General features: G+C 43.7%; 1 protein-coding gene across 5 annotated transcripts in view; it reads right to left on the reverse strand.

Annotated features, from left to right (window-relative positions):
* PPP4R2 (protein phosphatase 4 regulatory subunit 2) overlaps window positions 1-13,914 on the reverse strand; it is a 72,810-nt gene extending 58,896 nt beyond the window's left edge. For 4 of the 5 annotated variants that reach the window (XM_025374978.1, XM_025374977.1, XM_025374974.1 and 1 more), the window contains exons 1-2: window positions 13,593-13,878; window positions 12,501-12,582 (exon numbers count right to left, since the gene is read on the reverse strand). Coding sequence is in view for 4 of the 5 variants with exons in the window: in XM_025374977.1 (XP_025230762.1) it covers window positions 12,501-12,582; window positions 13,593-13,626 (116 nt within the window). In the remaining variant the exon portion in view is untranslated. Of the gene's footprint in view, window positions 1-12,500; window positions 12,583-13,592 lie in introns of all 5 variants that reach the window. The other variant, XM_025374976.1, reaches the window with a different exon arrangement.
* Between the last annotated feature and the right edge of the window lie 2,050 nt (window positions 13,915-15,964).

The following is a 15,964-nucleotide window of genomic DNA, read 5'->3' on the forward strand; positions in this document are numbered from 1 at the left end:
GGTGGCGGGCGCCTGTAGTCCCAACTACTCGGGAGGCTGAGGCAGGAGAATGGCGTGAACCCGGGAGGCGGAGCTTGCAGTGAGCTGAGATCCGGCCACTGCACTCCAGCCTGGGCGACAGAGCGAGACTCCGTCTCAAAAAAAAAAAAAAAAAAAAAAAAAACCACTAAGGGCATTATTACTATTATTTTATATTATTAGTAATGTGAGACTTAAATTAGCTATTATTCACTTTATAGTCAATGGTGTGAATTCTCAAAAATATTTAATATTCAGGTAACAGGTTACCCAAGGTATCTGACAGGGATGGAATGTACAAGTGGTTACAAGTAGATTCTACACACATGTATTACAAGCAATGCAAAACCTGGGCAGCCTGACACATCAACAGGACTGCTACTGGATGAAACCAGAGAGAAGACAGGCAACCGAACACATCAGAGAGCTGGCGAAAATGAAGATCTAAAATACATTTCTCAACATACAATGTTTTTCATAGGCACAAGTAATTAAACAGCAAACACTCTCCTCAATTATCTACACTGTTAACGTTTTAGTCAGTGATTCAGTTTTTTGCCATGGATCCTGAATAATAAACTTCTACATCAAAAAGGGAAAAGACCTTCAGTCTACAAGCAGAGAGAAAGCATGGTGTTCTGTGGACTATAAATTCCTTATCTTCTTACTAATGAGATCTGAAGCTTACTAATGATGTTTTGAAGCAACACGAAGTTTTTGACAGGTGTCCAGTAATGTCATATAGAGTAATAGTCCATAAACATTATGAACCCATACATTCACTGGCAGACACAAAGTGGATCTGTAGATATAGATACACATGTGCACAAAGGTAACACTAACATAGGTATTTTCAGAACCTCTTTATGACTATAAGGAGTTTAGTAGTAGCGGTGACTGCTGTTTCTCATGCAATATAGACAACTGCTTCTCAACTTTTTAATGTCTCCAAACCATTCACTAATTATTAATTACTCCCTAACAGTTAACATCTCACATTATTATCAGACACTTTAACACTAAGCACTATCACCATGCCCCATTCCCCACTCCTAATCGCTACTGCTACAATACCACCCCCAAATAGTGCTGCAGCACAGAGATTCCTCTAAGCTTTCAAGCTGGAAGGAACCTTGGAGATTATCTATTACAAGCCTCTCATTTAGTATCTGAGGAAACTGTGACCAATAGTAATTTAAGTGATGAAAATCATTAAAAGTAGAATAATTAGTTACAGTAACTCCCACTTACAGGACACTCACTATGTGCCCGTCGCTGCATGAAGCACCTTATAAATATAAACTCATTTAATCCCCATAACAACACTTTAAATAGACCTACTTTATTACCTGTATTTACACACCTGGAAATTAAGGGAGAGAAGTCAGCCTTGGTCATATAGTAACTACACGATAAAATTCAGAATTCAAACCTAAATCTGTTTTGTGCTCTCCTGACTGTCCAATCAGAGTTCATTCCACAAGATTAAGTACTTTAGACTTGTTTCTTGAGCCATATTCATTCTAGTTATGCCCAGCATACAGATAATTTTTACTCTCCCCCAAGTTTTCATATCTAGAGCTATGTACTTTATTATTTAAGTCCTCTCAACAGTTGAAACAACTAAAGGTACAAACCCCATTTTTTTAAGTGAGGAAACAAGCTCACAGATAATTTGTCCAAAGTCTCATCAAGAAGTAGCAAAGCTAAGTTTGGAACTCAAGCAATGCTCTCTCCAAGACATGACATTACTCCACCATCACCACACGCTAACTCACATGCAATTAGGAAAGTAGCCAACAACTAGTAAAAACTAAACTGACCATGGAAAACATGAGTTTATTTGGGCACCCAAAAGAATGAAGATAAGAAAAATTAACTCTACTCAGAAAGTTGGCGTGCTTAACTTCCAGTGTACCATTCAGGTTTACACGATGTGATGAAAAAGAAACTATTAATTTTATTCATGTTCAAAGCTTAATAACTTAACTCACTGGAATATTTAGAAGCAAAAGGGCATCCATTCAACTTTTACTGAAAATATATTGTGCTTCCTCTGAGAACCATTGTGATGATAGCACATGAGAGGACTTTACGTGACACACAGACAATTCATATTTTAGTAATTTTAGTATTTATACATTGTAAAGTGACTCAGAAAACATAACTACTACACTAAGCCAATGGCTTCAGATCTTATTTCCCACAACAACATTAAGGGTAAAAAATTAACACAGAGGTTATGGGGGAGGGGCGCGGGGGACAGTGGCTGAGGGTTTGACCTTTATCTGTAATTTTCTTTCCACTTAAAAACAAATTTGAGGGAAAAAAAACTCAGCTGACCTGAAGAAAAGCATTAAAGAAGTAAATGTACAGATGTTACAAGAATGTGGAAAAATTCATGAACGTAGTATTTGGCTGACATTTTAGAAACAATTTTCAAAGTGTTCAAGAAATATTATGTTAGACAAAACACCACAAAATTCCCTCTAAAGAAATCCCACAGAGGCCGGGTGCAGTGGCTCACACCTGTTATCCCAGCACTTCAGGAGGCCAAGGCGGGTGGATCACTTGAGGTCAGGAGTTTGAGACCAGCCTGGTCAACATGGTGAAACCCCAACTCCACTAAAAATGTAAAAATTAACTGTGTGTGGTGGTGCGCACCTGTAGTTCCAGCTACTCAGGAGGCTGAGGCAGGAAAATCGTTTGAACCCGGGAGCCAGAGGTTCAAATGACCCGAGATACCACTGCACTCCAGCCTGGGTGACAGAGTGAGACTGTCTCACAAAAAAAAATAAAAAAAGAAAGAAAGAAAAAAGAAACCCCACAAAAGGGGCCGGGCGCGGTGGCTCAAGCCTGTAATCCCAGCACTTTGGGAGGCCGAGACGGGCGGATCACGAGGTCAGGAGATCGAGACCATCCTGGCTAACACGGTGAAACCCCGTCTCTATTAAGAAATACAAAAAAACTAGCCGGGCGAGGTGGCGGGCGCCTGTAGTCCCAGCTACTCGGGAGGCTGAGGCCGGAGAATGGCGTGAACCTGGGAGGCGGAGCTTGCAGTGAGCTGAGATCCGGCCACTGCACTCCAGCCTGGGTAACAGAGCAAGACTCCGTCTCAAAAAAAAAAAAAAAAAAAAAAAAAAANAATGCAGGTCTTAGTTGTTGTTAACTACTTTTAAACAACCTTTTATTTTCTTACTGTTATGTCAAAATACCTGAACACAAGGAACTTCAAACTGTAGAGAGAGGGGAATAAAGCATCATCAAAATATGCATTATCAACAACCTAACAACGAGTATTATCTATCGAGCATTTACTCTGTGTACCAAGCACTGTGCTGAGCTTCCTATGTATTGCCTGCCCACACTTCAAGGTACTATTATTATCCCATTTTATAAATGATGGAAGTGACTTAACAGGGATGTAAAAGTCTTCCTAAAAAGCAGAATTCTAAGAAGATGGCAGTGGCGCTACAGTTTTTCATCTCTCTAAAACCTTATGGCCGACCAAACTAGAGAGCAGAACCAAAAACCAGTGGACCATATTTACAACAAAACTGACACAGTATTTCCACAGACCCCAAAAAGTAAGCGGATGAGGAAAAACTGACAGTCACATGACCTGAACATTACCGGGATCTGTGACACAGAGAAGTCAAGGTGTATCTCAAAGGCCTAGGAATAGGACAATCATAAAACAGCCAACAGGTATTCACTAGAAATCACTGCACACCAATTTGAGAACAGCAGCTGATACTGAGATGGATTCTGCCAACGCTAGCAGTGAGTGAATAGACTGTCGTGAGTTTGAAAAGATGAAGCAGGTCTTGCTTACTTGAGCTCTTGAAAGTGACCCAACAGTGCTCCAATCTAGAGGTAAGCCCCACAATGAGAAAGGGCCAAGAGAAATGAAGACAAGGTTCAAAAAAAAAGCAGAAGTGGCAAACACCAGCCTGGAATTTCAGAATGCAAACTGCCATGTTCTTAAAACACTTCACAAAAGCAATGAGAGTGCTCCATGTAGTTAGAAAAGCTACTCTGGGCTGAGTGTGGCGGCTCACGCCTATAATCCCAGCACTTTGGGAGGCCGAGGCAGGTGGATTACGAGGTCAGGAGTCAGCATGGCCCATGTGGTGAAACCCCGTCTCTACTAAAAATACAAAAACTAGCTAGGCGTGGTGGCATGCGCCTGTGTTCCCAGCTACCGGGGAGGCTGAGGCAGAAGAACAGCTTGAACCTGGAGGCGGAGGGTGCAGTGAGCCGAGATCACGCCACTGCGTTCTAGCCTGGGCAACAGGGCGAGACTCCATCTCAAAAAGAAAAAAAAAATTGTGGCATATTCATACGATGCATCTACTCAGAAATAAAAAGAAATGCAAACTATGTTGAATAGAAGAAGCCAAAGAATACATACTGTATGGTTCCATTTACATAAAATTCTAGAACTCACAAACTAATCTACATTGACAAAAAGTTGCTTGGAGGGAAGGAAGCACACACAGGGAGGGAAAATTACAATGGGACATGAGGAAACTTCTGGGAGTAATGAATGAACATGTTCACAATCTTGATTGTTGCTGATGGTTTCCTGAGGGTAGATATTAAAATTTAGCAACCTGTACATTTTGAATAAATACAGTGTATTGTACGTCAATTATATCTCAGTAACACTGCTTTTTTTTCTCTTTTGAAACGGAGTTTCGCTCTTGTTGCCCAGGCTGGAGTGCAATGGCGAGATCTCAGCTCACTGCAACCTCCGCCTCCCAGGATCAAGCGATTCTCCCGAGTAGCTGGGATTACAAGCAAGCACCACACCCAGCTAATTTTGTATTTTTGGTAGGGGCGGGGTTTCTCCATGTTGGTCAGGCTGGTCTTGAACTCCCGACCTCAGGTGATTCACTGGTCTCAGCCTCCCAAAGCGCTGAGATTACAAGTGTGAGCCACTGCACGCAGCCAATAACACTGCTTTTTTTAAAAAAGGATTCTTCTTTTTTAAAAAGAATTCAAGACAAAATGACAAGTACTGAAGATATGCAAAGACGCAGCAATATAGTCTCCCTCCCCTCCCCAACAAAAAAACCAAAGACAATTCAATCACTTTCTTGAAATACCTTAATTTTTAAAAAATTTAAAAATTCATATTGAAAGACTACACCGCCAGTGTGTAGATAAGAGGATTAAAAAAAAAAAAGACCACAACATATACCTGAGTACAATAACTCCAAAATATTCAACATTGATTTTCAAAATGTTTTTAAAGATCTAGTCTAGAAACATCACTGTATTTTGGCCTGGTGCAGTGGCTCACGCCTGTAATCCCAACACTTTGGGACGCCAAGGTGGGGAGATCACTACGTCAAGAGTTCGAGACCAGCCTGGCCAATATGGTGAAACCCCGTCTCTACTAAAAACACAAAAATTACCCAGGTATAGTGGTGGACACCTGTAATCCCAGCTACTCAGGAGGCTGAGGCTGGAGAATGGCTTGAACCCGGGAGGCGGAGGATGCAGTGAGCCGAGATAGCGCCACTGCACTCCAGTTTGGGCAACAGAGCGAGACTCAACTCAAAAAAAAACACAAACACACACACACAAAACCACACTGTATTTTAAAGAAAATAAATCATTTAGGAAGGTAGGCAAAAAGAGTGGGCAGTTTAATAAGGTAAAAAAAATATCAGATGTTAACAGCTGGCCAGGCATGGTGACACCTCTGTAATCCCTGTACTTTAAAAGGCCAACAAAGTGGGCAGATCACTTCAGCTGGGGAGTTCAAGCTCAGGGGACCAGCCTAAAAGCATGGTGAAACCCCATCTCTACAGAAAACACAAAAATTAGCCAGGCGTGGTGGCATGTGCCTGTAGTCCCAGCTACTCGGAAGGCTGAGGTGGGAGACAGTTTACAGTGAACCAAGATTCTGCACTCCAACCAGGACAAAAGAGCAAGACTCTGTCTCAAAAATAAATAGATTTTAACAGTTTTATTGGGGGAAACAAGAGAATTAACAAACTTAAGATACTCAAGGATAGAAAATGTGAACCAAAGATTTTATTTCCAGCCAAAGTGACCTTCAAGATTAAAGGGCACAGGCCAGCTACAATGGCTCACACCTGTTATTCCAGCTCTTAGGGAGGCAGAGGTGGGAGGACAGCTTGAGCTCAGGGGTTTTGAGACCTGCCTGGGCAATAGAGCGAGACCCCATGCTCCACAAAAAAGAAAAAAAAAAAGAAAAAGAAAAAAAAAAGAATAAAAGGCACAGACAACATACAAGACATATACATAAGAACTCCCGGCCAGGAGCGGTGGCTCATGCCTGTAATCCCAGCACTTTGGGAGGCCGAGACGGGCAGATCACTTCAAGTCAGAAGATCGAGGCCAACCTGGCCAACATGATGAAACCCCCATCTCTACTAAAAATACAAACGTTAGGCCAGGTGCAGTGGTTCACGCCTGTAATCCCAGTACTTTGGGAGGCCAAGGCAGGCACATCACCTGAGGTCAGTAGTTTGAGACCAGCCCAGCCAACATGGCGAAACCCCGTCTCAACTGAAAATACAAAAAAATTAGCCGTGCGTGGTGGCATGCAACTGTAATCCCAGCTACTCAGGAGGCTGTGGCAGAAAAACCGCTTGAACCCAGGAGGTGGAGGTTGCAGTGAGTTGAGATCGCGCCACTGCACTCCAGTCTGGGAAACAGAGCAAGCTTCTGTCTCCAAAAAAAAAAAAAAAAAAAGAACTCCAGAAATATTGTTTCAATTAGCCCCTTTTCAATAATCTATTAGAGAATAAGCTTCATTCAGACAACCAAACTGACTAGAGACACAGACAATACAATGACATAAGGACTGATTGTATGCATGAGATATATACCTATTGTAAAACTAAGACTGACAGTTAAAAGAGAAAGTCAGCCGGGGGCAGTGGCTATGCCCGTAATCCCAGCACCTGGGGGCGGGGATCACTTGACGCCAGGAGTTCCAGAATAGCCTGGTCAACATGGCAAAACCCCGTCTCTACTAAAAACACAAAAATTAGCCAGGCAATGGTGGCATGTGCCAGTAACCCCAGCTACTCGGGAGGCTGACGCACAAGAATCGCTTGAACCCAGGAGGCAGAGGTTGCAGTGAGCTGTAATACAGTGAGACTCTGTCTCAAAAAAAACAAAAGGGAAAGTTATATAACAGCAATATGCTCAGACAATGTAGACAGAAAAACTTTTAAATGAGGGATAGAAATAGAGAATATGTTAAAAAAAAAAAATTTAACATTCCTAGTAATTATATTCGTGGCAGTAATATTTGTATTATTATTTTAGACTTTCTGATGTGTAATGTTGGTTACAGTCAGTAATTACAAGACATCATGATTCTACCATCCCCTGCCTGCGTTCTTGAGAGAACAAGGATTTTTGGTATGCAAAAAGTTAATTAAAAACTCTGGGCTGGGCGAAGTGGTTCACACCTGTAATCCTAGCACTTTGGGAGGTCAAGGTGGACAGTCATGAGGTCAGGAGATCGAGACCATCCTGGCTAACACAGTGAAACCCCATCTCTACTAAAAATACAAAAAAATTAGCCAGGCATGGTGGCGCATGCCTGTAATCCCAGCTACTCAGGAGGCTGAGGCAGGAAAATCGCTTGAACCCAGGAGGCGGAGGTTGCAGTGAGCCAAGATTGTGCCACTGCATTCTAGCCTGGGTGACAGAGCGAGACTCCCACCAAAAAAAAAAAAAAAAAGAAAAAAAAAGAAAAAGCCCTACGCACTCCCATGTTTACCGCAGCACTATTCACAACAGCCAAAACATGAAACCAGTTCAGTGCAATGGCTCATGCCTTGTAATCTTAGCACTTTGGGAGGATTGCTTGAGGCCAGGAGTTGGAGATCAGCCTAGACAACATAGCAAGACTTTGTCTCTACAAAAAAATTACAAATTAGCCAGGCATGGTGGCATGTGCCCTATCTGTAAGTCCTAGCTATTCAGGAAGCTGATGCAAGAGGATCCCTTGAGCCTAAGAGTTTGAGGTTGCAGTGAGCTGACTGAGTTGCTGCACTAAAGCCTGGGTGACAGCAAAACCTTGCCTCAAAAATACATTTTTTTTAAAAAAACGAACCAACCTGAGTTCCCATCAACAGGTAAGAAAATATGGTATATATTCAGCAATAAGAAAGAATTAGATCCTGTCATTTGCAGCACCATGGATACAACTGTAGGCCACTATGTTAACTGAAGTTAAGTCAAGCACAGAAAGACAAACATCACATTTTCACTTATGAGGGAGCTAAAACAGTGGATCTCAGGAAGATAAGAGTCTAAAAACTGGTGATTACTAGAGAGTGAGCAAGGAATAGGAGAGATAAAAGGAGGAAAAAAGAATATACATGTATTTACTACCACCGAACTGTACACTTAAAATGGTAAAGATGGGGCTGGGCATGGTGGCTCACACCTGTAATACCAACACTTTGGGAGGCCGAGGGGGTGGATCACGAGGTCAAGAGATCGAGACCATCCTGGCCAACATGGTGAAACCCTGTCTCTACTAAGAACACAAAAATTAGCTGGGCGTGCCTGTAGTCCCAGCTACTCAGAAGGTTGAGGCAGGAGAATTGCTTGAACTCGGGAGGCGGGGGTTGAAGTGAGCTGAGATCGTGCCACTACACTCCAGTGTGGCGAGAGAGTGAGACTCCATCTCAAAAAACAAAAGAAAACAAAAATGGTAAAGATGGCGAATTCTATAAGTGTGTGAGTATGCATGTGTGTGTTTGAGACAGGGTCTTACTGTGTTGCCCAGACTGAAGTGCAGTGGCACAATCATGGCTCACTGCAGCCTCAACCTCCCAGGCTCAGGTGATCCTCCTACCTCCTCCTCCCAAGTAGCTGGGAGTAGCTGGGACTACAGGCGCATGCCACAACATTTGGCTAATTTTTTGTAGAGACGGGTTTCACCATGTTGCCCAGGCTGGTCTTGAACTCCTGGGCTCAAGTGACCCTGGGCCACCTGCCTTGGCCTCTCAAAGTTCTGAGACTACAGGCATGAATCACTGCACCTGGCCAGCAAATTATATATTTTACCTAAACAATAACAACAAAAAATCATTTTTAAACGCTGTATTCCTGATTCTGAAATACAAGTCCTAGTATTTTATCTAGCTGAGTAACAATAAACATCTCTACCATCAGGATTGTAGTCTTGAAACACCATTTCCCACTAAAAGGCAGGTCTTCTTGAGAAATGTCTAATTCACATCTGGGGCAGGAAATGAGCCTGGAACACATTCTTATACCAGAGAATAAGGATACTATCAAAGACTACTAAAGTCATGTCAAAAGGACTCTGGAGCCAACTGGAAAAGGCTACCACTGGCCAAATGGGAGACAACTTGACCATCAAAAAGGATAGTAATTGCAACTCAAACCCATCAAATACATTTAAATCCATGACTGAAATGCATGAAATGTTTATATTCATGATTGAAACACACCATATGTTCCTGTTTATTCAGCGCATACTATATATTTAGCATGATGTCAGGAACTACGTTACCTTCAGAAGAGTGTTGCTCCAGAAAATGTCCCATTTTCAGGTGAAAGTAATCTTTGCAACATAAAAACAATTTTTTGAAGTGGCCAGAAACAATTCATTTCAGGATTAATTATTTTAGTTATATACACATATTGTTTCCTTCTTCACATCAATTTAGTATGTCTTGGCATCTTTCCTAACTTAATACGTCAGATGTTTACAGGTAATTTTAATAGACTAAGAAGTAAAATTGCTCCAATTTTTCCTACAACCTTCTCCATTGTAAAAACCTACACTTACAATTCTAAAACCTCTCTAAAGCTAAAAACAAGCGTCAAAACAATTGTTTTTTGAAAAGAAAAATAAATAGCCTGGGGGGGTCACTGATTTTGATCCATAAACAGTTTCACATACTACTTCTGTTAATGCTTTCTTGCTATAATGCATCAGTGAAAATAAAAACAACTATGAAATTTTTTTTTGACACAGGGTCTCACTCTGTCACTCAGGCTGCAGTACAGTGGCCCCAACTATCATGGCTCACTGCAGCCTCAACTTCCCAGGTTCCAGCAATCCTCCTACCTCAGCCTCTGGAGAAGCTGGGACTACAGGCATGTACCAACACACCCAGGTAACTTTTAAATTTTTTGTCCTGAGCTCTAGTGATCCTCCGTTTCCCAAAGTGCTGAGATACAGGTATGAGCCACCACATCCGGTAGAAACACTTATCTTAAGCAATCCACCCATCCTAAAACATAAGAAAAGTCTAAATTGCTGTTCTTTAAATTTTAATTATCTTGTTACAAACTCACATACTAGACAAAGCTTAGTTTAGTCATAAATGGGTAACAGAAATTTTGCAAATGTATCAAAGATACTCCATGTTGATAAAAAGAAATCAAAGCTTAAAGCTAAATGCATAAACACTGGCTGCTATTTACATAATAAATTTAAAAATATTTTCCAGGCCGGGCGCGGTGGCTCAAGCCTGTAATCCCAGCACTTTGGGAGGCCGAGACGGGCGGATCACGAGGTCAGGAGATCGAGACCATCCTGGCTAACACGGTGAAACCCCGTCTCTATTAAGAAATACAAAAAACTAGCCGGGCGAGGTGGCGGGCGCCTGTAGTCCCAGCTACTCGGGAGGCTGAGGCAGGAGAATGGCGTGAACCCGGGAGGCGGAGCTTGCAGTGAGCTGAGATCCGGCCACTGCACTCCAGCCTGGGCCACAGAGCGAGACTCCGTCTCAAAAAAAAAAAAAAAAAAAAAAATTTCCAAATTCCATTTAATATAAGAATCTAAGTACACCAATCATTTCAGTACAAAACACGCTTAGTGAGTATATAAACACCTAATATGGGGTGGGGGATTGGGAATTTTAAGTCCTCTTCTACCAGGATAAAATAACTGTCCAAAAAAAATCAGGTAACTTCCCCAGGCACTTGGTGTTCCAGTAAGACAGGATATTAAAAAGCTATCTTTTAGAAGCTTTCAACTATTTATACATTTATAGGCAATGTATTTTATCAAAAAGGGAAAGCAGTGTGTACAAACCTGATAAACTGAATAAGAGGTTTTACGTACTCATCTCCAAATAGTTTGATATAATCTTGTATATCAAAAAAACAGCCAAAAGTAAAATGCTATTTGGTTTGACATTGTTGACAGGGCTAAGTCTGTGCCAACTAGCAATTCAAGAGGAATATAGTGGCAGTCTTAAGTATTTATGTTTCAGGGATTAATTTATTTTTGAAAGATGGCATCTGGTCATTTTTAGGCTTATCTGTATAAGCATAAATTAACAGTTTTACATTGTTTTAAATCAAGATGTTCTGTATGAGACTACAATTCGGAGGTAAAAATGACTTCCACCCCAGAAGCTCCCATTTTTTTAATGTAATAAATAGAAATACAAGATTGAACACATCACAGTGACGTTCTCAAAATGACTAGTATATTTTAATAGAATACTAACGAGATTCAGCTTGCAGACATGACCATTAAATCAAGCACTGAGGCAGCAAAGGTTTTTTCCTTTCTAAAATTAGGCTAGTTGTTAAAAGGCTAGACTACAATCATAAGCAAATCTTGTGAGAAATGAACACTTGCTAATAATAAAGCCAGAGAAATTATACAATACTTGCTGAAAGCTACACTCATACTAGGCAGATAACCCACATATTAACATCGAACCCACAGAAACCTACCCCTTTCCTGCTGCCCCAGCCCCCACCCAAAGACTACAAAAAGAAGTCATCAAAGATGCACTGTCCTCTACAAATAAACTTAGCCAGAGTGCGTCTACCACACAAACTGCAAAACAATGACCTGGAATGTTCCTTCTGAACACAGCCCTAACTTTTAAGTTTCAGATTCAGAACATTTGGAAACGAGCTTAATAAAATGCTGAGCATATGTAACAAATCAGCTATCCTAAAAGTCTACAGGTCAGTCAAAACTGTAGCATTTGGAACCTGTCAGATAATCAGAGTCCTCAAGACGATAAATAGAAGTGACACTTCAAACACCTACATACGCAAATACGACAAAAAAAAACTGGACACACAATATGAGAAAATACCACCAAGACTCTGAAACAGAATCAAAGCTACAAAATTCTACAAATAAGCCTATTTGTTATGGCCAAAAAGGGTCATAATGGAATAGGCATTCTTCCTTTCTCTGGCTCCTTAAGACTAATACGTTCTCTAAGCGTGCCAAAGCCTAGCTACAAAGACAATTTTAACATATACAAGTTTTTAAAATCCGTTACAGACCAATATAGAGCAAATAAGTGTACACGTTCTTTAAATGTAAATTTATATATAAATTATTTAAATGACCAGGACTTCTACAATTTAGAATGAATTATTTATCCCAAAATACACTTTTTTCCCTTTCCTGAGCAATTCTGAATAATGCACTGGTCTATAACGACAAATGCATGCTTTCAACTCACATTGTTTCTCCAGTCTTGGCTACATGACAAAGAAACTGATCCAGGACAGGACAAACTTCCTTTTTCCCCCTCTTCTCAAAATCTAGATAAAGGAAGAAAAAAAAAGTTATCAGTTTTCTCAAAAGCCCTCTAAAAACAAACTTTCCTCCCAGTCCTTTCCCTTAGTAAGAATTAAACAAAAAATTTTTTTAAAAGCCTCTCAACCAAATAACCACCTCAACCCTCCAAGTTCTACTTCTAACATATCACCCTCTTTTACAGATAACAAGAATCCTCCTAAAGGGGGCACTCAACTTCACAAACCATTTTTAACGCAGTACTTCTCGAAGTGTGGTCCGGGGGAACACCAGTATTATATTAAGCTGAGAATCCAGAGAAAATAAAAATCCCCAGGCCCCGATTCCCACCAATTGTTTATCTAAGTCCATAAATCTGCCTTTTTAAGAAACACCAACTACCCCAAGTAGCTGTCCCCAAATGATTCTGTATGTCAAAGAATAATTCTCAAAACGCTGAAATCTCTCTCTTCGAAGTTTGCAAGCCACTGTTCTCAAGCCTGTTGCGTGGAAGGCGTGCAATCAAGTACAGTGAAGGCAACCACCTTGAAATTAGGGCGCGGAAGGATGACTTCAAAAGCCCTGAAAAAGGCATCCTGAGACAACTTAAAAGTTGCGATGCCACCCCCCCCCCCCACCTCCCGCCCCCAGCAACCTTTTACTTTTTCTCCCACCCCAACGCCTGGCGTGCGGGTGGCCTGGCAGAGAAAGGAGGATGCCTGGCAGGGAGGAGTCTGCGGTTCCGCGACTCGACCCTCGAACGGGTGGTAGAAAGACTGGGGCCCCCGCAAGAGATTCCCCGGCTCCCCTCCCCCAGCCCAGACGCCGGCGGCCGACACAAAGCCAGAGCGGGGCGGGAGGGAGCTGCCCACAGGGCTCCCCGCCCCTGGGGAGGTGGAGGGGGATGGGAGCCCGTGAAGCGCTCTCCCCACGCCGCGCCCGGCCCCAGCCCCGGCCCTCGGAACCATCCGCCCTGAAAGGAGACGAGCGAGCCGGAGAAGGTGACGGGGAATGGAGAGGGGGCAGCTAACCCCACCTTTCAGCGCCTCCTGGAGCCTCTCGACGTCCATGGCTTCCCGGAGTCCCTCACAGCCTCCGCCTCCCTCCGCGGGTCTCTCGGGGACCGGAACGCCTCCCCCCACCCCCCCGACGCCCTCCCCCTCCCTCGCACACACTCCGGCACGCAGGCGACCGGGGGGGGGAACGAAGGGAGCCGGGGGAAGCGTGCGAGAGAGCGAGACCGACAGAGCGAGCACCTCCCCAAGCCGCTACCACCAACCCTCCAACATGGCGCCCGGCACGTCACCGCGCGCACGCTCCCTGCCGCCGTCCTCGCTCCCGCCGCGCGCCCCGGCCCGGAACCCAAGAGCGCGTGCGCGGCGGAGGCGTGACGCTGGGGCCCAGCGCAGTAGTCAGTCGCGGCTGCGTCCCGGCGGCTGCCGGATCCCCGGCCCCGGCCCCGGCGCCTCCGCGGAGCTGAAGGCTGAACGGTCGGGCGACAGGTTTGCAGGCGGATTCCTAGGCTTTGAACCCCTGCCATTTTTTGCTCTCTATGTGAACTTAAGCTATTTACTTCGTCTCTCTGAGCCTCATTTTCCCCATCTGTACAGTGAGAGCACTGGTACCGATGCCCTATGCAGTTGCTGTGAGAATTCAGTGTGTACACTTCACGTTCAGAATGCGCCTAAAAAACGTTCAGCGAGGCATGGCAGGGGGCTCACGTCGGTGAGCCCAACACTTAAGGAGGGAGGCCGAGGTGAGAGGATCGCTTTAGCCCAGAAGATCGAGACCAGCCTGGGCAACAGAGTGAGCCCGCCCCCGCGCCCTTCTCTATATAAAAATAAATATAGGCCGGGCGCGGTGACTCAAGCCTGTAATCACAGCACTTTGGAAGGCTGGGCCGGGCGGAGCACCTGAAGTCAGGCGTTGAAGACCAGCCAGGCCAACATTGGCGAAACCCGGTCTCTACTAAAAATACAAAATTTAGCGAGCGTGGTCGTGCGTGCCTGTAATCCCAGTTACTCGGGAGGCAGAGGCACGAGAATCGCTTGAACCCAGGAGGCGGAGGTAGAAGTGAGCCAAGATCGCGCCACTGCACTCCAGCCTAGGCGACAAAGCGAGACTCTGTTTCAAAAAATAATAATAAAATTAAAAATACATACATACACTCAGCATTACTAATAATCCTAACAAGATACCTCCTGGCTTAACCCAACGTTCATTCCTCACTGGCCCACCTGTGGCAAGAAGTAATGTGTACAGCAAAGTGATTAAGAGCTCAAGGTTTGGAATCAATATTCAAAGCCCAACTCAACTGCTTACTCTTTTTGTGGCCATGAAGTAGTTACCTAACCTCAGGCAGCTTCAGGGTTCTTATTTATAAAATGGGGGTTGTAAAACGGCCAAGAGGATTGAGTGAAATGGCGAATGTGAAACATTTGGCACAGTGCGTGAAACCTGGAACACTCAACGTGGCTGCGGTTTTTATTACCACTGTGATCATTATTACATTACATAATCACCCAGGAAGTAGGAGAGGGTGGAAACCTCAGAAGTCCTCTTCAGCCTTGACATTTTACAAATGGGAAAGCTGTGTCATCGAGAGCAAGTCTGGGGAGACAGAACTAGAACCCAGAACCCAAAACATCTGGCTCCCAGCCAGTGCGTGGACATTTTTATACTCTTATCTGTGAGCTTTTAAAAGAAAAGGTACTGCCCGGGCTCCGTGGCTCACACCGGTAATCCCAACACTTCGGGAGTCTGAGGTGGGCAGATCACCTGAGGTCAGGAGTTTGATACCAGCCGGGCCAACATGGCAAAACCCTGTCTCTGCTAAAAATACCAAAAAAAAAAAAAAAAAAAAAAAAAAAGCTGGGCGTGGTGGCGGGCACCTGTAATCATAATTACTCGGGAGGCTGAGGCAGGAGACTCCCTTGAACCCGGGAGGCTGAGGTTGCAGTGGGCCAAGATAGCGCCACCGTACTCCAGCTTGGGCACGACAGAGTAAGACTCCGTCTCAAAAAAAAAAAGAAAGAAAGAAAGAAAAGAAAAGGTACTGAGTTGTTCCACCTCCTCTTCCAAAAAGCCAGCCAGCACAAAGTCATGGAAGGAAGGAGGGGAAGAGAAGGACCAAGGGAGGGAGGGAAGAAGGTTATTGTTTAGTCTAGGAAGATGCAAGTTTGGACACAGCCATTACACTGTTGACCCTCTTAAAAGACAGTGGGTCTGACCCTGATCCTAGGTGGTAGACGTAGGCAAAAGACACACCCAAAATAGGTCTCTCAAGTTGTGCCATCAGAGAACCAGTCCCCTGTGTTTTTAGACCTCATTGTTCAGAGGATCTAGCTCAATTACAAATATCCTTGCAGAGAAAGGGAATAGGGTAGCATTATCAAGCACTTGGCCAGC

This window comes from Theropithecus gelada, chromosome 2, assembly GCF_003255815.1.
Source record: "Theropithecus gelada isolate Dixy chromosome 2, Tgel_1.0, whole genome shotgun sequence".
In the NCBI taxonomy this organism is placed as follows: domain Eukaryota; kingdom Metazoa; phylum Chordata; class Mammalia; order Primates; family Cercopithecidae; genus Theropithecus; species Theropithecus gelada.